The 26,868-nt window shown below is 37.8% G+C and overlaps 1 protein-coding gene across 7 annotated transcripts in view; it reads left to right on the plus strand.

Moving 5' to 3' along the window:
* The first annotated feature begins 491 nt into the window (after positions 1-491).
* Positions 492-26,868, plus strand: part of LOC116709393 (echinoderm microtubule-associated protein-like 1) — a 52,397-nt gene continuing 26,020 nt past the window's right edge. For 4 of the 7 annotated variants that reach the window (XM_032547887.1, XM_032547888.1, XM_032547891.1 and 1 more), the window contains exons 1-3: positions 492-820; positions 23,755-23,937; positions 24,132-24,185. In XM_032547887.1, the coding sequence (XP_032403778.1) occupies positions 754-820; positions 23,755-23,937; positions 24,132-24,185 (304 nt within the window). In that variant the 5' untranslated portion in view covers positions 492-753. The remainder of the gene's footprint in view (positions 821-23,754; positions 23,938-24,131; positions 24,186-26,868) is intronic. The other 3 variants (XM_032547893.1, XM_032547894.1, XM_032547892.1) reach the window with 2 other exon arrangements.

Genomic DNA, 26,868 nt, shown 5'->3' on the forward strand with positions numbered 1-26,868 from the left:
ATACGACTTTCTCTCAAAATTGTCTTTATATCTCAATATTATTACTTTATAAGTCAAAATTTGGTTTTATTTTATCACACAATTATGACCATATGTGTTATATTATGATTTTTTAAATCTTCCAATTATGATTAAAAGTCAAAATTTTGGTGTAGAAAGTCTTAATTGTAAATGTATCTCAAAATTATGTTTTCATATGTCATAATTATAACTTTGAAAGTCAAAATTATAACTTTTTATCTAAAAATTGTATCTTTTTTACTTGAAAAGTCTAATTATAACTTCCTTTTGGGCTTTTATTTTTTCTTTCATGTCGGAAATAGTCTTCCTTAGGAACGCTTTCAGCATTTTAAAAAACTATTTCATCCTTCATGCGTTTCCTTTTCCTGCTTTCAGTGGAGGGGGCGGGGCTTACCTCACAGGCCACGCCCCTTTGCCCTGACTCGTCCTCTCCGTGTGACAGTGGGGGCTGTCCCGAGCATTATCTAAACACCCACAGAGCTACTGACACACACACACACACACACACACACACACCAACAGAGCTCCCTCTTTTTAAGCTGTTTAATTTTTTATATCGGAAGGACCGGAGGAAGCTGCAGACATCCATCCCTCTGGTTTGTTCCTCCCGCTGCAACTCCGGAGTTTTACTGGGAGGAAAAACAAGTTAACATGACGGAATGGGAGTGAATGGGTTGCCAGGGAGCCTGATCCGAGCGGAGTGAATGGAGGCAGCAGCAAACTAAACTGAGAATGGAGGACGGCTTTTCCAGCTACAGCAGCCTGTATGACACCTCATCGCTGCTCCAGTTCTGCAACGGTAAAATGAAACTAACTCATCCCGCTTGCCGTGTTCCCGACCAGCTGACCGCGAGTGTTTAGTGCTGAGCTGCATCAGAGTTCAGCAGCAGCTCCAGCTTTACACTTTAGGGGATTTGGAGCTGAAAGTCATGATGCAGGAGGAATTAAAGCCAGAAAAATGTCAACATTGTGTCAGAGTGAGTCAGCTGCAGCCAGGAGAGGCGATAAACAAAGACAGGCAGGCGGAGAAACAGCGTTTCAGTTTCATGTCCAGATTTCTTTGGATGAGGTTTTCCCCTTTATTTCAGCAGGAGAAAACATCTGCAGTGTTGTCCGAGCTGTTGGGGAGGAGAAATGAGCTGTTTGAGGAGGGGTGAGTCAGGAGGACAGGATGACACATCAGTTTAGAGATTTATTTCTATTAAGCTCTCCTCTGTTTATCTTCTAAGTGTTTACATCAAACTGCATTCAGATTGGTAACATTATGCCTTCCTGCGTGGTTTCTCTACAGTTAATGGCTCTCCATCCAGGGTGGCATGCCCTGGGGAGTCAACTTGCGAAAACAAATCATATCAGTTTGGTTTTTTTGTGTCAATTTAATGTTTTGTATGCAAGTCAGTAATAAACTGAGTAAAAACCCACATGAAAAAGTTTTTATTTTCATACCTGATAGTCTGATAGACTCGCTTCGCTGCACCAAGAACCTCTGGAGGAAACGAGACAAAAACTTCTGAAGAAGACAAGAACGCAACTTTCTGATTGACAAAATGGAAACAAAAATGGAGAGGCATCAGATTTTAGCAGTGCTATGGCTTCTCTTTGGTCTGGTAAAAGACTGCAAACCATTTTTCCAGCTAGCGCTAGATAAGCATGTTTGTTTTGGCTGTGATTACCCAGAATGCCCTGCGTTAAAGTCCACTTCCTGCTTTTGGAGTGGACTTCAGTCTGCTTGCATTCACATTTGCAATCAAACCACACCACAGTTCACTTTAACCGAACTGAGACTTAAGTTTGTAGGAGGACCGGAGTTCATTTTCTTGGTCAATTACAAATGAACTGGACTTTCTAGACAAACAAACTAGAGTTAAATTAAAGCGGATTAAACATGACCGGTGTGAATGCATCCTAACATGCAGCTTTAATTGAGTTTTTTATGTTATTTTTCTAATGCACAGCACTGACAAATGTTTCTTTATGTCTCTGATATGTTGTTTCAGAATAGGGTGGGATTGTATGGTTGAATTCATACCAGCCCAGTTTAGTCTGCTTTAATCAAACTCTAGTTTGTTTATCTAAAAAGTCTGGTTCATTTGTAATAGACCAATAAAGCGAACTTTGATCCACCTAAAAACTTTGGTTACGGTTCGGTTGAAGTGAACTCTGATGCAGTTTGAATGCATATGTGGATGCAAGTGGACCGGAGACTGCTCCAAAAGCAGGAAATGGACTACAGTGCAGGGCATTCTGGGTAAAAACAACCAAAACAAACGCGCGAGTCTATCGCTAGCGGAAGAACTGGTTCATAGTTTTTTACCAAAGACAAAAGAGAAATTGTGGAACTGCAAAAATCTGACGCTACTCCACTTTTGCTTGCATTTTGTGAAACAAGAAGTTGCGCTCATGCCTTCTTCAGAAATTTTTGTGTTGTTTCCATCAGTGGTTCTTGATGCAGCGCCCCTACAGGTGAGGAGGGGAACAGGTTTCTCAAATAGTTTGGTTCTTTAGACACAGTGCAGTGTGAAAGAAAACTGGCAACAGCTGAAAATGTATCAAATGTTGCAGCTTTGGTTCCCAATCGAACCGAATCTACCGGACTATCAGGTGTGAAAACAACCTAAGTGTGTTCAGTTATTTGTAAGGACAGGCGACATTTGTTCAGAATCCTGAAAAGAGACAGTAAGAGCCAAACAAAGGGGATTAGACCGAACACAATGACCGAGCTAACATGCTCGGGCTTCTCCTAAAGTAGTAACAGATTATTAATTAAACATTTCTCCACTTCTTCAAAAAGTTCCTCTTATTCCTCTAAAGTTTCCCCTCGTCTTTATTTAACGGTAAACGTAAGAATGCTCTGACTGCGATCGTGCTGCCGCAGCTTGTCATCGTGAGTCGCCTCGGCTGTCGTTTACTGTTAATGAAAAAATCAATGGCGTTTTCTGAGCTGTGTAAGCACTTGTGCAGCTGATGAGGAGGAAGGGGAAAGCAGCGCCTCTCTAACGAAAACGAAGGATGAGGGATTACAGAGAGGTGACTGCTTCATAGGTCCACTTCAGGCCTCAGTGTTCCCATGAATAACTGATGAAGTGAAGCTGGTTAAAACCATTTTGGACACAAAGGAAGAAGCTGCACAGAGATAGACAAATATTCAATCCATTTGGATTTATTCAAACTTTAAATCCTTTCAGAGCAAACTGTAAAAGTCAAATGGATCTGTTTTCTTTCCTTGTGATGAGTGAAGCGACAGTGACAGCAGAGGTGTGCGTTGTTTTGACTGACCTGAAAAACAGGTGTGGCAGCGTGCTCCACGTCATGGAGGCTTCACCAGATTTCCTGAGGATACGAGTGTCGCTTCAAACTCTTAGAAATAAAAATGCAGCAGCTGGAGGTTCTCTGGTTGGCACGCCATGTTGCTGAAGTAGTAGAAAAGCTTTGTCTTGCTGCATTTATCTCAGTGTGATTTCACACTTCGAAACTTCCTTTCTGTCTTATCAGAGAGCAATCAGTTAACAATACAAATGATTTTCAATTACTAATAATATTTGTAGCAAGAAATAACAATTCACTCTAAAAAATTAAAATATTTTGCTTGCTTCTACATGACATTAAAGCTAAATAACATTCACGTCAGCACAACCACAAAACAAAGGAAAACAAAAGGCTACTGCTAAGACCACTAGCTTGATGCTAATGTCTATAGAAATTCCCATTCATTCTAATAATTAGCATCTGCAGCACTGTAATAAACTTATATGCCCCTCACAGTTTTGTACCTTTATTTTTGTTTCATTGGCATCCAAAGACAAGATGCCAAAGAAAAATAACAAAAGTAGCACTGCTTCAACATATTTTTACTCGAGTAAAAGTAAAAAGTCTAGTAATTGATCAAATTATCAATCATTTAATATTTAAAATAACATCATCAGATAGACCAAACTATGTAGTTGAGAGGAAATGTTGGTATTTTAAGAATCAAAACAACAATAATTTATATAAATAACACAAAATAACAAAATCAAGTAAAAGAAAATGTTTCCAAATCTGTTACTTTAAGTAAAAAACTTATGAAACTTTAACAAAAACTGCAGGTGTGTGTCTGGGGAATTTTGATTAAAACAAGTTTGTTTTTCATTCAGTGGGTAGAAAATCCAGAAATATTACTCTAGTAAAAGTAAAAATACTCTGAAAAGTAAATTTCTTTCAAAAAAGTTCCTCAAGTACATGTAATAGAATAAATGTAGAATAAATGTAAATAGTTACTACCCAACTCTGATAATATGGGACACTTGAATACGTACGTAAAAATCCAAATAATGTTTTAGTTTGTTACTCCTGTGAGGTTAAAATCAATAGCCATCATAACACTGTAAGCTAATTACAAATGATGCCAATAATAGTAGGTATGTTTCCCACGTCGAGTTGCCTAGTAATAACAAAGCATCTGGTGTTGACATGTTGTTAAGGGGGGCCCCAAATTAAAATCCGCTTAGGGCCCCAAAAAGTCTTGGGCCGGCCCTGCCTCTACATTCCTGCTCCCAAATGAAAACACTCATCTTCACAGAGGAACTTGTGTTTTGCTCCAACAGACTGCCTTACCAGGGGCGCACACATCTACTGTGTTTGTCCTGAAGGCCAAACTGACATCATCGTTCTCCGCTCCAGCTGTCCAAATCCACTCAGCGCAGAGGCGAATGATGTCATTCACTCCCCTCTTTCGCTGCCCCTCTCGTGCCTCGTGAGTGTCGAGCATTCAACCAGACTAATGTTCTGAGAGCGGGTCAGCTAAACTACAGAAAACATGAGCAGGATGCACGCTTTGTCCTCTGGCGGTCAGAATAAATGAAAATTAGCCCCCTTACAACCTCAGACACACCCGATGTGTCTGAGGTAGGGTTGTATAATTACATGTAGTTACATGTAATGTGTCTGACTGCAGCTGATGGAGGAAATATACCCTTTAAATAGGCCCTTTGTCTGGGAAATCTGATTTAGAACAAGCTGCTTCTGGAGAAGAGCAGAAATTTAATTGTGTTAGTTTAGGGTTTGTAGCTGCTAATGATGATGGAGTTTATTTGCAATTGCTTTCACAGATGATTTGATGTGTATTGGTTCATTTTAAGGGGAAGAAAGTGACCGCTTTTAGCTCCCATTGAATAATTTGACGGTTGTTTCCTGTTTTGTCTGAAAGCTCACTACGGCCAGCTATTTCCCAAAATAGCTGAGTTTACATTGTCCCTGTTATGAGGAACACAGATTAGAGTAAAAATATAAACGCTGTAGTCAAACCAGAAGAGAGCAATCAGCCCCAATCACAGTAAATTCTCTTTCAGTGGATTTTTAAATGGCTTTAATCAAAATTAAATTTCAATTTGACCTTTTTTATGGAGGATTTTTCAGATATACCAAGTGCATTTTATTTTTACTACCAAAAACCTACGGAAAATCATTAACCAGCTGGATTTTTGTCCCCAAAATTCGCATTTTTTTCTTGAAAGAAAATAATTTCAAATCTAAGTCTGACAGAAGTGTAAATAATTCTGAGCATAAACATACAAAACTTCTGCTTCAAATTCATCAGATAACATGCTTAGTAGCAGCTGATGTGTTTGTGTTGTTTCTATTAAACAGCACAACCTATTATGGAAAACTCATATGTTGCACATTTTTGTACTTACATTTGAAAACTTCTTCTAAAAACTCATAAAAACAGCCAAAGCTATTAAAAACAAAACTCCCAGTCGTTTTTTTCTTTCGACGATGTTTTTTAGTGTGTGGAAAATGAACTGTTTCAAAACTTCTCAAAGGTTAAGTCACGAGCCACTGGCACTGCACCGTTACCTAGCAACCCAAGGGGAATTCCGGACGTCACCTAGCAACCCAAGCAGAGCTCCACCATGTTTGGTCAGCTAGTTTTACCGCCCTATGTGGGTCTGTTGGAATAAGAAATAAACACATGATAAAGTAAAGCGAGCTCAATCTTTTCCATTAGCATGATTTATTGTTTTACTCCTTTCTTTCTCTCTTTCTACCAAAAGTTGGATGACAAAAGTCTTTTATCTGGTAACTTGGAGTCAACTAAGACTTTTTTTGAAGGGCAATAATTCATTTTATTTGTTGTTTCTGTTGTTTTGTTTAGTTATTTTGGATACTTAAAATGTCTTCCAGTCTCAGTGTTAAATGCTCATTAGAATTGTAATTTTATTGCTCTTTGCATAGGTGTTCTTGCATTACTACCATTATATTACTTGAACATGGTCTGAAAACAACAATATTATTGTTTATCACAATAACTTCTGGGACGATTTATTGTCCTGCAAAATTTGTTGTTGTGACAGGCTTAGCTGTATGTGCTATACAATGGTTGCAGGAAAAAACAAATGTTTTGTAGTTGACTTACCATCCAGAAACCTTTTGCTACATTCTCGTTGGTTGTGTAGGAGGCTCCACTTCTGCTTTTCAAAGATGTAGGGTTGTATAATTACGAACCTGTTTGCAGCCATTTTCATGTGGGATGCAAACATTGAGTTGGGGGGGGGCGTGGCCAGCAGCAGTTTATTTGGATTTAAAGTGACAAGGCACCCTAAAACAGCTCAAAATGATCTGTTTTGAGCAGAATAAAATCTCATCATCTAAGAATAATTTAGTGCAAAAAATGTAATGAACATACCACAGACCTAACCTGCTTAAGGAAGCATAACAGGCCACCTTTAAGAATGATTTCTTTTTGTTTTTACCAAATCTTTCTGCTCCATGTTCAAACACACGTCAGGATTAAGGAATCATGGATAAAAAGCTGCGATGTGAGATCATGAATGAAGAAGGTAGGGATTAATTAGTGAAAGTACAGCTGGACTGAGCAGATGTGAAGGGTGCGGTGGGAGTTTAATAAAGACTGAAGCTGCTTTGATGCTTGTTGGAGGTATTTTTGAAGCACATCAGAGGTGACAGGACTTCATCTAGCCTCCGTCTCTTCTTCTCCGTGGATCTGCGTTTAGAGAAGTCTTTGTCTGAACTCTGACTGATGGCGGCACGTGGGGAAGAATTAGGATCAAAGCCCCGCTCAGACTACCTGCCAAGGATGAGTTGTTTTAAAGGGAAATTGTAGTTTTTAGTGTTACAGTAGCGCTGGACAACATGACTGAATAACTTATCACGATATCAGCGTTTCATATCAGTCGACATCGATAATCTTTGATTAGTTTTTTGGATTTAAATATGTGAAATTCTACCAGACTAGGGGTGTGACCTTTCCTGTTTCATCCAGTTTTCCCTCTTCGTCGTTGTTTTTTTTATTATTTGTAAGCAGTTATGAGGAAAAGTGGTGGAACTTTAAACTGCTACTGTGTCAGTTGCTCAGCGGAATTCGTTGCTAGGTAACCGAAGTTAGGGGGTGCTTGAACTGCTGCCCAGTGGGTTGTTGCCAGGCAACCAAAGAGTGAGAGAGTGAGTTGATTCCAGATTTCAGGATCAGAGTTCAGTAGATATTCCATATGTTGAATATTTTATCAGATGTTTTATCTATTGAGATTGATTTATGTATTTTGCTATTTATTTATTATCAAGTTCTTTTTTAGAGCGTTTTTTTTTATCTTAATCTATCTCTCCTCTTCTGCTTTTGACCTTTCTCCTGTTTAAATCAGTCAAATTCAAAAATACTCTATTGATCCCAAATTGAAATTAAATGTTGTAGCATATATTAATTCAAATTCTTTAAAGAGTTACTGTAGATAGCGATGGCTGTTGTTTACATGTTGTCCATGTAAACCTATTTACACTAGTGGACTCTAAAAAAAGACTGCTTCAAAACATTAGGAAATGATGTAAAACACCACTAATCTGTATCTACATGTTTCAGTGGATCGGTCTAATAACTATCGACCTGAACAGGATAACTTATCTGCTCCTGCTGATTCGTTTAAAGGCTCACATTGATTTCCAGTATCAGTCAGTGAGACGTCGCACCTCGTTCTTTTCGGATCCAGCCGCGTCTCGTCCATGTTTAAATCCTGCTCGGCTTTATTCTGCTGCTTTTTCTCAAGCAGTTTGCCCCTTTATCCTCACATCTGACTCTCTCACGGTGGATTTCAGAGCGCTCTTCTGTTTTTCTTTTTCATTTTTAATCTGCAGCCAGTCAGATATTGAGCTGGGCGATTTGAGCCGCCCTGCCCCCAACCATCCAGCGCCTTATCTCCCTCCGTTTTCTCTCACTTTCCCCCTGATAAGGTTTGCTCAGCACTTTTACTTCAGTGCCGCTAAATAGTGAACCATTTATAGTGAAATGATACACAGACCAGCAGCTTGTGCTCATTAAATGTGTGCAGCGATACGCACCTATTTCATAAGATCCTGATCAGATCTTTTTCTGGCGTGTTTAGATTTTATGCATTTTAATTTATGCAAATAAGTGTTTCCGTCTTCAATTAATGAATGTTTTTTCTCAAAAATAGTCACAAAGATAAGATGCTGAAGAAACAAATAGTAGCATAAAGAGATAAAAAAAAGCATAATTAAGGACATGAATGAGAAGAATTACTTTTGGTTATCAAACTACTAACGTGTAGTTTAAAAAACCCAGATAGCTCAATATGATCAACATAGAAATAGTAATCATGACCATATATATTTGTATTAGTTCAATCTGTTTTGTAAAGTACCTTTAAATAAATGAACAGAACTGAATTAAATTAAATTATGTCATAAAAAACTGAAGAATACCTGCTAATCAAAGAATATGAAGGGAAGAAAAAACAGTGACGCGAGTTAAGAGCCTTGAGGAATCCCACGAGTTAAAAGGGACAAAACTAAATAAATAAATACATCATTAAATTATTAATTAAATATGCCAATTTATTAAATGTGCAAGAACCGTAACCATGAAATGATTAAATGCACATTTAATTATCAGCTATTATAAGTTTGCATTTTAATTTTTTCGTAATACCTTTAATAAATTGTCTAGTAAATAAATTATTTAAACGTTTATTTATTTCATTGTACATTTAATGATTAATTTATTTAATTTAGTTCCTTTTAGCCCTTCAAAAACATTTTACTCTTCAACAATTTTCTTTTTAAAACACCTAATTGTACATTTCTGCAAGTTTTTGTATACTAAATTAATTAATCAATTATTTTATTTAATATTTATTTTAATGACACATTGCAGTCACAACTATAAAAGACAGAATACAAATACCAGTAAAGCAAATTAGACTGACTAATAACTGAATGTTTCTTACAGGTATGACTGTTAAAAGTATTTTAAATGCAAAATTAAAAGTAACTCCACATAAAATGCTTGACAGATACTGATGTAACTGCAATATTAGAAGCAGCTATTGCTCAGGTTGAGGCGCTCAAATCTCTTTAATGCGATGCTTAGCTTAAAATCTGCAAAAATAATATATAAGAACCATGAAAATGTGCTAATATAAAAGGGTCTGCTGTCAGCTTCTGCTGAAATATTTTATTTTTGTCAAAATGCATTAAAATGCTCTCATTGTATCCTGTTAAAAGCAGGCCAGTATCAAACATTCATTTGAAGAAACTGTTACTTGTAAAAAATACTTTGTAGTTCTTTTCAAAGCATTTCTGTCTCTTCTGCCACGCAGCTGTAATTGTGTTTGGTTTGGTTGTCTTAAATAAATTAAAAATAGATTTTCTCTGCACATTAAAAGTTGTCAAGAACACACTCTTCCTGCACACTCTTCCTCTCTCCTCTTTATCTGCACTGACACACATTCAGGCAGCCTCATCTTGTGACCTACTAAAACAATCAGGCATGTAAAGCAGCACAGTTCCAATTCCTGGGCTATATACTGTATATATATATATATATATATATATATATATATATATATATATATATATATATATATATATATATATATATATATAGCAGCAATATAAAGCTGATGATTTTAAGTGGTCTCTTAATTTTTTCCAGAGTTGACAATTCTCCTACACTAAATATATTGCATATATTGTCTAGTAAATAATTTATTGAAGTATTTATTTATTTCATATTATCTTTAATTAATGGTTTAATATCCAATTGTTTAACTTCAAATCCTCCATGGGGTTCCTCAAGGTTCTGTACTCGGGTCATGTGTTTTTGTCCCTTAATATACTTTGATTAGCAGGTTTTATTTTCTCTTTTATGACATAATTTTATTTGCTTGGCTCCAGAAACTACTTATATACACTGCAAAACAGATCTTACTATATTTATATGGTAAAATTCTAGTTCTACCATAATTTAGAGATTTTCTTTCTTTTACAGTGTATAAAAGAAGAGCTTCTGGAGCTGAACACTAAGAAAGTTATGCGCCTTATCTGTGCTGGAGAATTTGCATAAATGTGCATCTGCATTTTGAGGATCATCATGTGGGGGGGTGTGCGTGTGTGTGTGTGTGTGTGTTTACCTAACATCACAAGGTCAGGAGATGAGACACGCAGGCGTCACAGAGCCTTGGACAGTTTGTCACAGATGTTTAAAAATACCTCAGCAGAGCAGAAACAGATCGGAAAGTGGCGCCGCTCCGTTTTGAGCGCGCTCAGCAGAGCGTGGATGTTACCTGGGGGGGAGGCCGCTGGTAATAAATCAAACGAGTCAGCACAACCCGCTGGAGGAGATGCCATTATTTTTAGCTGCTGCATCATCAAAGAGATGAGAGGCAAAAAATTATGAACAGTTAAACTAGAAAACAGTAACTTATTGAAAAAAAAATTATTGGGTGTTTCTTTTTTTTTTATAGCGTTTGCTTTTAGAATCAGCAAACCGGAGTTATAATAATTTTGGGTTTTTCTATATAATTTTGTTATATTTCATTGCGATTTTTAATCAAATTCGGTTAGAGTGTGTTTGCTAGTTATTACTATTTAAATATTGTTTAGCTTTAGTTTTGCATACAGGTGCAGAATTAATAAATGTCAAAGTATCGTGTTGTGGTTATGTGTACGTATGTTGGGTAATGAATACTCAACAGAAGTCGTCATTTTCAAAAAAATGTATTCAATTATTATTGAATAAAAAACTGTCTTCTGTTCTATCACAACTTTTGCTGTCGCCATTTTGCAAACCAGCGGAGTTTGAAGGACCGTAAACTGCTGATATTGCAAACACAAAATAGGTTTGTTCATGCAATATGTTAATAAGATACAGGCACAGCCGTCATCCTCTTGCCACTTCCTGTCGTCTTATTTGTGGTTTTTGCCAGCAGTAACATCTGGTTGTTGATCACATGATTTGTGTGATATTTCCTTTTCAGTTTTGCAAAATACATCTATTTTGACGCAGCCAAAAACTCCACCTCATTCTACACCACCAAAACGTTTTATCAAAAAATGTGAGGTTTTTTGAAATTGCTGTGTTTACATTAAGCAAATTTATTTTTTATTATTTCAATGTGCACAATTTTTGTGTTTAATGCAAACACAGAAAGAGGCTTTCATTCTCTTATCACATTTATTTTGATGAGGAAATGATTTATTTCTTAGATTGCTTCATGTTGTCAAACAGCAAATGATTTCTTCATTTTAAAGTTTTTGGAAAATTAAAACTTTGTTGTTGCTGATCAATTCTTTCAGTTCACTCATATTTAACAAAGCAGCAGTTTGGATGTTAGCATTTGAAAACTGCAACATGTATTCACTCAGGTTGTTATTTTGACAATCTAAACTTCTTGGTGTTGTTGCCACAAAGCAAAAACAGAAGCAATCTGTTTTTCCAAAGCTCTGAACAGATGTAAATCAATCACCAAACCTTTTACAATCAGCTCAGGATTAATTTGTTAGCCGAGTGTCTCATTTCCAAACCGTGTCTGGTTGCGATGTTAACAAATATAATTTACCTCTTGGTGCCTGCTGTGCAGCCTGCACAGATTACGCTGCAGCCTAATTGATGCCCTACATTTGCTTTTAATGGGGGAAGTGCGGGAAAACCCGGCTTTCTGTGATTGAAGTGTGCATCCCCCTTCTGCATGCACCCAGCCGGAGCGGAAAACCCCATTAGAAATCCCATCAAAAATTGATTCGTCAGACCACAGGTGCAGACATGAGAGGAAGAAAAATATTTGCAATTATTTTTTCTTGGTTTGGTTTAACCTGACACAACATTTTTTGTTGCTGAATATCATTTTATTTCTTGTTTTGTTGAATTCAGTTTCAACTAAAAAGTTTGCAGCAAAACCAGACAAAGCAGAGATTTAAAACTGGATTATGAGTTCAATCATTTTAAGCATATTTATATTTTATATCTAAATCCTGATTTTAATTTTAAAAGATTCTAATTGGTGCACCCTTAGTTTGTTTCTGTCTTTTAATCTAGTTCTAATATTGTATAAAAAAGGCTTAAGTGGCTAAATGAAAAATCTGGTGAATATGTCATTTTTTAAAATCCAATTAATCATCAGAATAATCGATTAATTGATTACTAAAATAATCGTTAGTTGCAGCCCTAATATGATGCAAGACAAACAGCCTGGATATTTAAATGGGTAGCAGAATAATAGAGAATACGGAGTTCACTGAGGATTGCTACTGTAAAGACCAAATTAAATGAATATCCACTGCAGAGTGACTGTATCCGGTAGTGTTGCTGTTCACTGTTTCTATTTTTAATGAATGGAAATCATGTTTTCTGTGACGCCAGTGTTTCAGGATAGAACATCAGCATATCCACGCGCCCTCTCGCTCTGGATGGACCTCCTGTTCCTTCCTGGCTGTTTGTTGCTGAGGACAAAGGCCTGTTTCATGTGAGGAAAGGTTGAGACTGAGAGCGAGGCTTGTGTCAGAGCCTGGAGCTGCTGCCAGCCATGACTCAGTACATCTGTGCTCCGTTTGGGTCCTGAAAGTCTCACTAATGAAGAGGATTTCTGGTTCCAGCTGTTTGTCACGCCGCTGTTGATTCAGATGGTGGCAGGGGATTTATGTGAAAATGAGAGTTATTGTTGTTTTTGCAGATCCGCTATGTCACTCAGAAAACTGAGGTTTATTTTGATTGGAGGGAAAAGGACTAACTTAGAGGAGTTGAAGTGTTTTTATACCTGATAGTCCGTTTCGATTGGGGACCAAAATTGCAACATTTGTTACATTTTCAGCTGCTGTGGTTTGCTTTCACACTGCACTGTATCAAACCTGTTCCCCTCCTCGCCTGTGGTGGCGCTGCACCAAGAACTTCTGAAGGAAATTACATGAAAACCTCTGAAGAAGACAGGAGGACAACCATCTTCTACATAAAATGTAAAAGAAAATGGAGTAGCGTCAGATTTTAGCGGTGGTAGCATTTCTCTTTTGTCTTTTATAAAAGACCAGGAGCCATTTTTCCCGCTAGTTTTAGATTCACGCATTTTGTTCAGAATTTCTTGCACTGTTGTTTGCTTCCTGCTTTTTTGGTTTCATTGGAGACCAAAATTGCAACATTTGTTACATTTTCAGCTGGTGCGGTTCTGTTTCACACTGCACTTGGTCAAACAATCCAAACTAAATGAAAAACCTGTTTCCCTCCTCGCCTGTGGGGGCGCTGCACCAAGAACCACTGAAGGAGACATGAAAACCTCCAAAGAAGACAATGAGCACAACTTCTTTCTACACAAAATCTGAACAAATATAGACTCGCGCCAGATTTTAGTTGTGGTAGGATTTCTTTTTTGTTGCTTATAAATCCCTACAAGCAATTTCTCCCACTAGTTTGTTTGGTTGTTTTTACCCATAATGCCCTGCTCTGTAGTCCACTTCCTGCTTTTAGACCACCTGGTGTTCACATATGCATTCAAGCAGCACCAGAGTTCACTTGAACCGAGACCGAGGTTTGTAGGCGGACCAGAGTTCGTTTTTTCTGGGCTGAATCAGATTTGATTCATTCATGAACTAGAGTTTGTTTAAAATATACTAAACGGGGGCGTGCCGTGGTGGCGTAGGGCGTAGCGCGACCCGTATTTGGAGGCCTTGAGTCCTCGACGCGGCCGTCGCGGGTTCAACTCCCGGACCCGACGACATTTGCCGCATGTCTTCCCCCCTCTCCTTCCCTGTTTCCTGTCAGCCCACTATCACATAAGGGGCACTAGAGCCCACAAAAGGGTAAAAAAAAAAATATATATATATATATATATACTAAACGGGGCTGGTAGGAATCCACCTCAAACTCATGTTAACATTTCCAGCTTCTGGAATATCCATCCACCCATCTCTGCTGGGTAGAGGGTGGACTGATGCCAGGATCCAGCTGTCATTCGATGAGAGTATACACCCTTAATAAGCTGCCTGTCCATCACACAGAGACAAATACACACTTTTTCTCACACACACTCTCACTCCTAAGTGCAATTTAGAGAGAGCAGTTAGCTTAGCATGTTTTGGACTGTGGCCAGGATTCCAGCCCAGGACCTTAGCAACAATGTTAACAACTGCTGCCTGGCAGAACAGCTACATAAGGTATAAACTGGGATTTTTTTCTCACTTTGATTTTGGTAAGCAGCTAGAGAAGCTTTTAACCCTTTTACCGGTTCTCTGTTTTTATCTTTTCCCTGTATGAACACTCACTCTCCACCTTCACCTTCGTTTCTTGGATGCCCTTTTTTTCTGTAAAATGGTTCTTTATGTTATAGATTCAAAATTGCATCTGCATAGGTGGGGAGAGTACGCAAAAATTTTACTAAAGTAAGAGTACTTCAGACTACTTCAATATATTTTTACTCAAGTAAAAGTAAAAGGTAGCAGCTGATCAAATTATGAGGCATTTAATATTTAAAAATTACATCATCAGATGCACCAAAATATAAAGTTAAGTGGAAATGTTCATATTTTAAGGACAAAAAAGACAATAATTCATACAAGTAGCAAAAACTGCAAGTGTGTGTCTGGTGAGTTTTTTGGTAAAATATGTTTCTCATTCAGTGGAAAATCCAGAAAATTTATTCAAGAGTAAAAAGTACAGCACAGTAAAAGTATTTTTTACTCAAGTAAACATAACTCCTTTGATATTTTGATACGTATCGACTTTATTAAATGTCACACTAATGTAATAAATTTCACCAGGTAGCCTCTTCACGCTTGTTTAAACCGTTTGGGACGTTTTCTGAGGGTATAATTGCGAGCAGATAGTTAAAAAAGCATTTTCACAGACAGAGAGAAAACAGATCTATGTAGCTGAGCTTTGACTTTAGGGATCGCTGACATTCAGTAAGATCTGCTCCACATATCCTCCGTAATCCCTCTGCACTTCCTCTTTGGCAGGACAGCGTGTGTTTCGTTTAACAGCGTGTTGGGATAACGGTTTATATCTGACGTGTTCCTGGGTTAATGGAAGCCACGTCTTTGTCTACTTTTTCTTCTTTTTTTGCCAATTATTTCTGGCTTTGTGGCGGGTCTGCGCTCTGTTTCTCATCTTTTTAATCATTTATCTGTGGAGACTGCTTAAACATTACAGTTCTGAAAATGTTTAAACACTCATCTTTCAATTTTAAACCTCATCACAGACATGTAGCAGATCTTCTGATCTTGACTTCTTTCAATATGTTTTAAGTTGGATTTAATTATTTAGCTACGGCTAAATAATTAGCATTTGAGATCAATATCAAGCTGAAAAATCCTGCTTCATTTAATTTCTGATTCTTATCAAGGATGTTCCCATAAATTTATCCATTGCTGTTCATTCGGTTATATAAATGCTTTTCAAAGATGTACGGTTGTATATATTTACACGTCAGAGTGTAACCGTTGAGTTAGGGAGCGTGGCCAGCAGCAGATTATTTGGATTTAAAGCGACAGGGAGCTCTAAAAAGAATCATTCTGACTAAAATCTCATTATCTAAGAATGATTTTGTGCAAAACATGTAACCAACATATTTTGCATATCCCATGTTCAAGGAAGAACACTAGGTCACTTTAAGAAATAAATACACTTCACATCTGAAATCATTATTTATATGTATGAATATAAAATAAACATCCATAATTAGGAAACTATCTCTAGTCTTTCTTAAAGACACAAACCGTTGATGTTTTATCTTCTCCTTGATGCATTTTGCTGGAACAGCTTTACATCTTATTTTTTGAGGTCGCCATTCCTGTCATGGTGAGAGGATGAAGGTGGGGCCGCCGTCTGACCTGAGTTTGACTTCAGGAAGGATGTGACTGATAGGAAGACGGCGCTTTAACCCCTCGTGGGAATTGTTTCGCCTGTTATCATCTCCTCCTTGACTGTTTGCTGACCTTTGTACATGCAAAGTTTTGAGTGCTTTCAGTGATGTTGTGTCGCCATATGAAGCCACCCAGTCTGCTTTGCTTTCTTTTTTTGCACTCCCCTCCCTCTGTGCTGCTTGTTTTCTGCTCTTTAATCCCCCTACAGGTCTCGTATGTGAGAATTTCCAAAGAGCCTTTAGCGGCTCATTGTAATCAGGCACCTGTTTCCCTCAACTGACCTGTTAATTCGCTACGACGACATCAGCAGATCACCTGCTGCTGACCGCAGCTGACTCGTGGGATGCATCATTAGCTGCATTTCCACTGCTAATCCACACAAATCTTGTATTCTGGTAATGTTGGAAAAAAAGCAATTTCACAGTTACGGTGTTTCCATTAAGTAAGAAATTAAAATAAAATTACACGTTTGTTCACGCGGTAAGTCGTAAAAAAAAAACATGTCAGCAATTGATGTAAACAGTTACATGAGATTTCATTCATAATTAATCCATGGTACTAGCGCTAGCCATCTGTTAGCCATCAGAGGAGACGTTAGCATCTTATTCAGGCGTTGGAGCAACAAGCCGCTTATCCTTGGGAGCGGCTATGTATTTGGCGTTTTGGGGAAAATAAAAAATAAAACAATCCATAATTTTTCTACCACTTCCTGTCGTCTTCTTTGTTGTTTTCGCCAGTAGTAAGATCCTGCTGTTGATCACATTAAACTGTTTTCATTGCAGTTTTGTGAAAGACATCTATAGCCAAAAAAAGACACCTCATTCTAGTCCAAAAGCTGAAGAAAAATCCATTAAGCTAATTTATTTTAATAATTTCACTTTGTGCAATCCTATGGTTAATGGAATGGTCTTCTGCACAACCAGCAAGAATGTGACAAGTGGTTTCTGCATGATAAGTCAACAATGAAACACTTGTCTTTTCCAGCAGCCATTGTACAGTGGTAAAACCAGCTGACCAGAAGTGCTGGAACTCAGCTTAGGTTGCTAGGTGATGGGGCTAGGGTGCCTGGGGTTGCTAGGTAACAGGCAGTGCCTGCTGAATGTGACTCAACAAAAGGGAGGTTTTGAAACAGTTCATCTTCCAGACACCAAAAGACACAAAAAATGTATTGACAAAAAAACAGCTGGGTGGGTTTTTTAAGATCTTGGACTAATTTTAGACGCAGTTGAGACCCAAATGGAAGTATAAAAACAAGCAAAATGTAAATTTTGAATAATAATTTAAGTGATTACTTTTTGCTAACTCCAGGATGGAGCCCACCTCATATTTAGGAGAAGCAGTATGACTTTTCTCATTTCTCTTGGTTAAATGTTTCAGTTTACTGTTCTGGGTCAGAACTAATGACATCCAGCTGTTTAACTCAAAAATGATTGGAGTTGATTGGTGAAATTATTATGATCTACTAAACCAATAATCATGAGAAACCAGTGACAGAATGTTACCTCTTATTTTTTTCTTTAAGCCAGTTGAGTAACATTCGGGACCTCCATTAGTAAAGCCAGCAGCAAAGTGAGTTCAGATGTTTCTTTTAACAAATGAGACTCACTGGGAAAAATTTATGTCCTGCAGGATCAATTTTCACCAGCTGAAGTTGCAGTGGCAATGCACCATCTGGACAAACAAATGAATATTCTGGAATAGGAACCAGCTGTTGGGTTTGTCCAGCAGATAAGCCAGAAGTGGTGATTTCACATGCGCTTTGGAAAACAAACAGAAGTCAAAGTGTTTTAACAGGCTTTTCCCTGCAGCCATTTTGAGTTTTATCATCTTTTTATTTGTGCAAATACTTGTGGATTTTTAGATCATCCGACAGATTTTTCCTGAACTTTCCATCAGGTTGTTTGAAGCTTAGTGAAACGTCTCTGCTCTCCTGGAGCAAAGAAAGCGAACATTAACCAGCCTGTTCGTCGGTGGATTGTTGGCATGTTCAACATTAACCATCTGTTCATGAGAAGATCCAACACGTTGAATACAGCTGGACTCTCCGCGTTCTTGGAATGAGCTTCACATGTGTTTTTTAAATTCCTGTTTTGCATATAATTGTAAAAACGATTTAATCTGTTTTTGTTTTTTTGGTGGGGGTGGGGAAGGTTGCCACACTTATGAGCTTTCAATTCAAAGAAAGATAACTTGAGTAAACCCAAAATGCAGTTTTTAAAAATGTTTTAATGTATTAATTTAAAAAAGATCAACTTAAGTGGTTCAACCATTCTTGCTGGTATATAAAATAACTCTCAATGAGATGTAGCTCAACTTTTGTGGTTTTATCAGAGTTAGCAGATGATTTAAGAAGAAGACAGTGGGTTTGGATAGCTTTTCATCCCTAAAGGAGATCTATTACGCAAAATTTACATTTTACATGTTTTTATATTTCCATTTGCGTCTCAACTGTTTTTAAAAACAACCCAAGTGTTAAAAAAATACCCAGCTGTTTCTTGGCTATAAGTTAATGGTTTTTGTTGAAAATTAACCGTTTCAAAAACTTCCGGAATGTCGAGTCACAATTGATGGGCACTGCCTCGTTGCCTAGCAACGCCAGCCCAGCCCAGCCCGTTACATGGCAACATAAGCTGAGTTCCAGGACGTTTGGTCAGCAGATTTTATCGCTGTACAATGGCTGCTGGAAAAGACGACTGCTTTGTTGTTTACTTACCGTTCAAAAACCATTTGCTGTATTTTTGTTGGTTGCGCAGGAGGCAGTACTAATGCTTTTCAACATTGCAAAAATGCAAAATCTCACCAAGTATTTTTGGTCTACTTTTTGGTGCGAATATCTTAGTACACTTAAAATAAAACAAAACTAACTTAGAAGTATCTTTTCATCAGGATATCAAATGAAATAAAAAATCAAATACAATTTTATTTGTATAGCACATTTCAGCAACAAGGCAATTCAAGATGACCTACATCATAGAACACAAAAATAAAAAGTCCTAAAATACACAGTCAGCAATTGAAACATTACATTTTGCTGTCATTACACATCAGATCACTGATTAATGTTTCATTGATTAAGTTTCAAAAGCAACTCTAAACATGTGGGTTTTTAGTTGAGATGCCTGGAAGATTGATACAACAATATCAGAGCTTGTTTTAGGTCAGTCATTTTTTAATATTCATGAAAAAGTACTAGTTCTACTGGCAGATTATTTTACTTATAACTATAGTTTTTCATCAATATTAAGGATTTATTGACTGTAAACAAGCTCCTTTTTTGGCTGAAAAGTTACTTCTAAGTTAGTTTTGTGTTATTTCAGAATATTTGCACTAGAAACTAGACCAAAATATTTGGTAATATTTTGTGTTTTTGCCGTCTGAACTTTATCTGTGTTTATTATTATCTACTGAAAGCCTTTATTATAAAAAGAAACAATCATGAGCAGGTTTTGTTTTGTATTCGCCCTTCCTGTTGCCCCCTGTAGCTGCAGTGATGGACATGCAGTCAAGCTTGCGGCTGCCTGCCTGAATCTCATCGTTTTACAGGGGGAGATAGTGGGGGACACCATGCCCAGATCCATTAAGGTGAGCAGGGAGCACGGTCTCAGATTTGTGACCCCGCCACATATTGGTCCAGTAATGAAACCAGAACAGACAGGGGAAAAGTTGGAGGGAAGCTAAGGAAGACGGACAGTGATTAAAGATGATGGCTGACAGGTGTGAAGACCCCACTGGAGATTGTTATTGGGCAGTGATCCTCTCTCCCACAGACAGAACAATGTTTAAGTCTCCACACTGTGATGGATGTGTTGCTAAATAAAGATTGACACCTCAGTGATGTGAATCTCTGGGTAGAAAGTATGTGACGGTGTTATTAGGAAGCATTTTTTTTTGTTTTTCTGGAGGAACTTCTCTGACTGGCTGGAGCCGGGTGACAGACGGAGCTCAGAGCTGTGACACCCAGTCATTGTACGGCGGCTACACCATCGCTATCTGTGTACAGAACAGACTCACAGCAGATTCTCAGCAGACACGAGAAGCTTTATCTGAGGAAATTCACATCCTGCCAGACATCCACATATAAACATGTACATGGATTGCCTCGGTGAGATATTTGCAGGTGAGAGGAAAGCAGTTAGTCGTTTCTGGCAACATCTATGCTTTTATTTTTAAGAAAATTAATGAATTCATCATTGCTCTTGTAAGCTTGGTTTGTTGTTTTGTTATAGAAGTTTTAAAGGGCCAATATTATGTATTTTCCAGCCATTTTATAGCACAATCAAGGATCTATGATAACTTTAGTTGTGAAAGAATGCTGTATATATCAAATATGGCTTAAAATACATTTTTTAATGCCTTGAAATTGGGCTTGTGTCTCTTTAAAAACTCTTGCTCTTTCTGAAACTCCACCTTCAGGAAGTCATCATAACATGGCTCCTCTATTAACCTCTTAACAATGTTTTTACTAGCATTGCACTGGGAAGTAGCTCCTGTAATGAGCTCAGCTGATGCACAGTTCCACCAAGTTTGCTAATTGCTGCTGGCTAGTCTGAAGGAGCCGTGTGGAGGATTTGCTGGGGACGGCTGTTCTGTGAGGCGGAAGTTTGAAAACTGCAGCTCCAAGGAGGAGCGATGCCTCAAAGAAGGCACTGGGTCGAACATTTTCGACTTTTGAAACTCAGAAATGACCTCGTTTTTTATTCAAAAATTTCTGAGATTAGTCTAAAAAATATCTGAGTAGCAGTTAAAAGGAGGAGCTTTGTCCTCGAAGGCGGGGCTAGGTCCACCTAGGCATCTTGCACAACTGATTGCAATGGAGATTTAAGAATTTTTTAAACATGTATGAAAGAATCATAGCAACAGTTCAGGTGTTTTTGATGAGGGAATATCATAATATGATGTAAAGCTCAAAATGTCGATTTTACATAACGCTGGCCCTTTAATTAGTAGACACAAATAAATCAGACAAGGAAGGCGGGTGGTTTCATTAAGATTATGAACCACCAAACTTTCTTCAGCAAATGCCTTCTAATTTTGTAACTATCTGTGCGTTTATTAAGTGTGTTTCTAAAAAGTTGTCTAGAAAGTTCGGTTCATTTGAGGAGTTGTGAACTCCTTTTGCTTTTTTGGTCTGAGTGGACCAAAAAAGCAAAATCTGGTCGCCCTACAAACCTCGGTCTCGGTTCAGTTGAAGTGAACTCTGTTAGTTCAGAGACTACTCCAAAAGTAGGAAGTGGACTACAATGCAGGGCATTCTGCGTAAATACAACCAAAACAAACACGGGAATCTTTCGCTAGCAGGAGAAATGGCTCGCTGCCTTTTACTAAAAACAAAAGAAAATTCCTACAACCATTAAAATCTGACGCCTCTCCATTTCTGGTTAGATTTCGTGAAGAAGGAAGTTTAGCTCAGTATTTTCTTCAGAAGTTTGTTTTGTCATTTTGTTTAGTGCTTTTCAGTGCAGCGCCCCCGCTGGCGAGGAGGGGAACAGGTTTTTCAAAGATTTGGTTTGTTTAACACAGTTCAGTGTGAAAGTGAACTGCAGCAGCAAAATGTAACAAATGTTGGAAATTTGTTCCCAAATTGAACTGAGTCTAGTGTGAAAGAGAAGCACAACTTTTTCTGGCATGTAATTATACATCTACATACGATATATAACACAGGCATTCTTATTTTTATTTCTATTAAAGAACAGGGCGTCTTGTTTTGTGAGGCTACATACAAATAAAATCTACTTGACTTTTATGAGAAATAAGGACGCACTAAATGTCTTCCCGCTTATTACCCAAAACATTTTAAAATGTAATACTCGTTTGGGAAGATTTGTTTTCTTTATTTCAGATCTGATAGAGTTTCGGTCGGGGATGTAACCTTTTAAAAAGCTTTCATGAACCCTCAGGAGCTCATCATGCCACTTTACTTCCAGCATCTGAAATCAACAACTGCTGCAGCTGATTGTTTGAAGATGTTATTTACGGAGGTCAAGAGGCTTTTCCGTAATGCTGTCAGGCGGCGGGGGGTTGAACTCAGACTCTGAGTGGGTCTGCTCCGTCATGAATAATTCATCAGGCTGTTATTAACAATCTGTGGGGAAAACACGGCATTGATTTACATGAATATTTCAACAATCCACCCTGACATCAAAGTGTTAATGGAGGACACCCCGGGTAAGTGGGGGTGCATGTGTTATCATTAATGAAGTGGACCCTGGTGGCCGGTGCTTGGCCCCGATCTGCGTTTCTGCTGGAGACAAAATAATAATCTGTTCGGCTTGATGAGAGGCCAGGAAGACGTTGGAAACAAATCTGTGATTAACCTCGCATCCAATTTGGTTTCCTCTTAAGTAAGGCAAAGTTTACCTGTTAAAAGTGACCTGTTATGCTTTATTGAAGAGGTTATGGTAGGTCTATGGGTGATACAAAACTTGTTAATAAATTTTTTTTGTTGTTGCTTAAAATCATTATTAGATGGTGAGATTTTAATCTGCTCAGGTCTGCCTTTTTCGAGCTGTTTTAGGGCCTCTTGTTACTTTAAATACAAATAATCTGCTGCTGCTTCCCCAGCTTAACGTTTACTATTGCACATGAAAAAAACGCAATTATGCAACCATGCGTCTTTGAAAAGGAGAAGTGGAGCCTCCGGCACAATCTACAAGAATGCAGCAAGTGGTTTCTGGATGGTAGGTCAACAGCAAAACACTTGTCGTTTCCAGCAGCCATTGTACAGTGGTAAAACCAGCTGACCAAACGTGCTGGAGCTCAGGTTGGGTTGCTAGGTAACATCATAGTGACTTTCAAATGTACAAAATTCACACTTAGTGAGTTTTTATACTTCTATTTGAGTCTCAACTGCTTCTAAAAATAGTCCAATGGTTAAAAAAATTTGTAGCATTGGTGTCTGGAAAATAAGCCATTTTAAAAAGTTCAGAATATGAAGTTACACTGCCTGTCACCTAACATTATTACACGGTATTTTGTCTAGTTTGTCTAGTTTCTTGTGCAAATATCTTAGTACACTTGACTAGCAAACTGAACTCCAGCATGTTTGGTCAGCTGGTTCTTCCACTGTATGCGCTGTACAATGGCTGCTGGAAAAGACAAGAGTTTTGTTGTTGACTTACCATCCTGAAAACACTTGCTGCATTCTTGTTAACTGTGCAGGAGGCTCCACTTTTGCTTTTCAGGGATGTACAGTTGTATAATTTCACATCTGTTCACGTAAAAGTGTAAATGTTGATTTTGAGGGGCCGTAGCCAACAGCAGCTTATTTAGATTTAACGTGACAAGAGGCCCTAAAACACCTCAAACTAGGCAGAACTGAAATGTCATTATCCAGGAATGATGTCATGGACCTATCCTGACCGGTTCAAGGAAGCATAATAGGTCACCTTTAACAATCAGGTGGATTTTCCAGACACTAAAAGATTTATTGCCAAAAAAACCCATCTTGGTGTTTTTTTAAGCACTTTGGCTGTTTTTAGAAGCAGTAGAAATCCAAATGGAAGCATAAAAATATACTAAATGGGAATTTTGCATGGTGTCCCTTTAAATGTGTCTTTCTTGTAATACGTTGACATGTCTGACCTCTTGTCTCCTCAGACGACAGCGCGTCGGCAGCCAGCAGCATGGAGGTGACGGACCGCATCGCCTCCCTGGAGCAGCGGGTCCAGATGCAGGAGGATGAGATCCAGCTGCTCAAGTCCGCTCTGGCCGACGTGGTTCGGAGGCTGAACCACTCGGAGGAGCAGCAGGCCATGGGGTCGCGCAGAGGACCCACCAAAGGTAACAGAACCAGAACCTTCACTTTTACCTCTGCTTTGTTTCTCCTTACATGGTTTTATCTGTTTGTGGAGCTTTTTCTTTACGTTTCTTCTTCCTGCCAAAGTTTACTTCAGATTCTGCTTGATTCCTCTGACCAGCTGTCACTCTCTCCTCCTCCACGACTGTGTTGTTTTGTTAATTGCGTTGTGCTATAGAGCCCACTAAGATGAGAAAATCTCCATCAGCAGACAGCAGTTTTGGCAAGTCAGGTAGGCCGGCTGTAGCTTGTCTGCACTCAACGGGCCTGTTGTGCACTTTTCAGTTGTTGCCTGCTACATTTCACCTCAATATGCTGCACAATGTTCAGATTAGAAGACAGATTTAATAAAAGAAAACTTTGATTTACTATAACTTGTAGTTTATATACTGTTTTTAACACTTTAAGAACATTTTATACCCAATTATGCTGTTAAACCTGAAATTCCCCTATGTGGGACAATAAAAGTTGTTTCTGTTCTTACTTACAGCTGCATAAGTTAATAAGAATAAATCATTTATTCACATTACACAAAATGAAAAATGCAACCTTTCTAAAATATTTTATTTGTAAATGTAACATTTATTTACTATTAAGTTTTGATGTCTAATTCTTTTTATGTGTATCTGGAAAGATTTAATTTCTCTTAAACAGCAAGAATGAAAAACAAAACTGTTTTTTACTTGAGGAAAAATTAGGACCCCCTAAAGTAATTTTTTTTTTGCTAAGAAAATGCAGCTTTGGAATCAAAAATACTTAAATTCAATGCTAGTTGATTCACAATTAGCTGGCATTTTCAAAGCAGCCAATCCAGGAGCGCCGTTCATTTTCCTTCGTTCTGATTGGCTGAAAGCAGCCAATCCAGGAGCGCCGTTCATTTTCCTTCGTTCTGATTGGCTGAAAGCAGCCAATCCAGGAGCGCCGTTCATTTTCTTTGGTTCTGATTGGCTGAAAGCAGCCAATCCAGGAGCGCCGTTTATTTTCCTTGGTTCTGATTGGCTGAACTATGAACGACAGAGCGAAGGAAGAGTGTGGTAATGCTAAAACCGTTTCCACTGTTCATATTTATTCATAATAAGGGATATTTCTTGTTTAAACTACTAAATTTGGTAGATTTAAGTGTTTATTGTCTAGTTTCTTGTGCAAATATCTTCGTACACTTGAAATAAGACAGAATTAACTTAAAAGTATCTTTTCACCAAAATATTGGTGCATAAAATTTAAGTCAATTATTATTGAATATTGATCAAAAAGTATAAGTAACACTGGGAATTTTTTCACTTGTAAGAAAACATTTTCCCATGTTGCAAGTGAAGAAGTTATAACATGGAACTATAGTACTTTTTCATGAATATGAAGGAATTATTTACTGAAAACAAGCTTCTACATCGTGGTGAAAAGTTACTTATAAGTCAATTTTTTCTTATTTCAAAGGTACTCAGATGTTCATACTAGAAAGTACATTGTAAAACAAACCGTCTCTAATTTACAGTAAAGTACCGGCCGCTGAGGTAACCGCATTTTTTATCATATTTATACTGTATTTATATGTTAAAATCTCTATTTATACAGTAAAATTCTGGCAATTCTGGTAGGTATTTTTAAATTAAATGTAAATTTGAAACAGTTTGGGGGGTTTTTGCAGTGAAGACAAAAAAAATCCTTGGTTAGATTTAGTGTTTTTGCAGTATAGTCTTGCTTATGAGTTTTTCTTAAAGAGCAAAGTTTGGTAACCTACCCTGGCAGTTAAACTAGTATGGTATCTTTCTAATTGTATTTATGTCACCCAATGATATTTTTGAGTTTTTGGAGACGTCTAGCATCTTGCATCCTGTTCCTGATTTAAACCTGTTTGAAGAGTCAGATCTGAACACATTGTAAACTACAGTACTTCAAAATGGCAAAATGGCAGATTTCTAGTTCATCTTTAAATCCAACTGTATCTTCAAATGTTAGAAAATGATGGCGACTTGATTGTTTCACCTTCACACCTGTGAGTTAAACTGTGCTGCTGCTGATTTTTTATTTATTCCACTCCATAAGACATGTTACATCTGTCCAGGCTGCACTTATTGCATTGTTTTGCATGCTGCCACTGCTGCTGTCTGTTCGCCTGCATGCCGTCATTTTTGTATCTCTGTTTAATTAAAAAACTCTCCATGTGTTTGTAAAGCTGATCTATTATGCTTCTTTGAACAGGTTAGGATTAGTTTGTGGACGTCACAAAACATGTTTATTACATTTTTTTACACAAAATCATCCTTAGATAATTACATTTTAGTCTGCTCAGTTCAGAATGAGCTGCTGCTGTCCGCGCCTCCAATTCCACGTTTGCACTCGCACATAAAAATGGCAGCAAACAGATGCGCAATTATACAACCATACAGCTTTGAAAAGCAGAAGTGGACTCTTCTGCACAACCAACAAGAATGCAGAAAGTGATTTCTGGGTGGTAACTCAACAACAAAGCAGAGCATAAAGCAGTAAAACCAGCTGACCAGACATGCTGGAACTCTGCTTGGGTTGCTAGGCGACGGGCTGGGCTGAGGTTGCTAGGCAACCAGGAGGCTCATTTGAATCTAGACACCAAAAAACATTAAATCATTGCAAAAAAAAAAATAGTTAATGTTTTTCTTTTAAGCATTTGGGATGTTTTTAGAAGCAGTTGAGAACCAAATGAAAGTAGAACAACAGGTTAAAAAAAAGAGAAAAAAATGAAGAATTTTGGATAATAGGTCCAAAAACTGATTAAACTTTAGCTTTAATAACATAAAGCTACATAATTTTTAAGGTTTAATCAGTAATACTTTATAACAAATTTATGTCAAATCATGATTTCTTGCTTAATGTCAAGTTCTCATAAGGAAGAAATTTTGAATAATGTCAACTTTGTATTAAAAGTGTCATGATTTACC

The sequence above is a fragment of the Xiphophorus hellerii genome, chromosome 19 (genome assembly GCF_003331165.1).
Source record: "Xiphophorus hellerii strain 12219 chromosome 19, Xiphophorus_hellerii-4.1, whole genome shotgun sequence".
Classification (NCBI taxonomy): domain Eukaryota; kingdom Metazoa; phylum Chordata; class Actinopteri; order Cyprinodontiformes; family Poeciliidae; genus Xiphophorus; species Xiphophorus hellerii.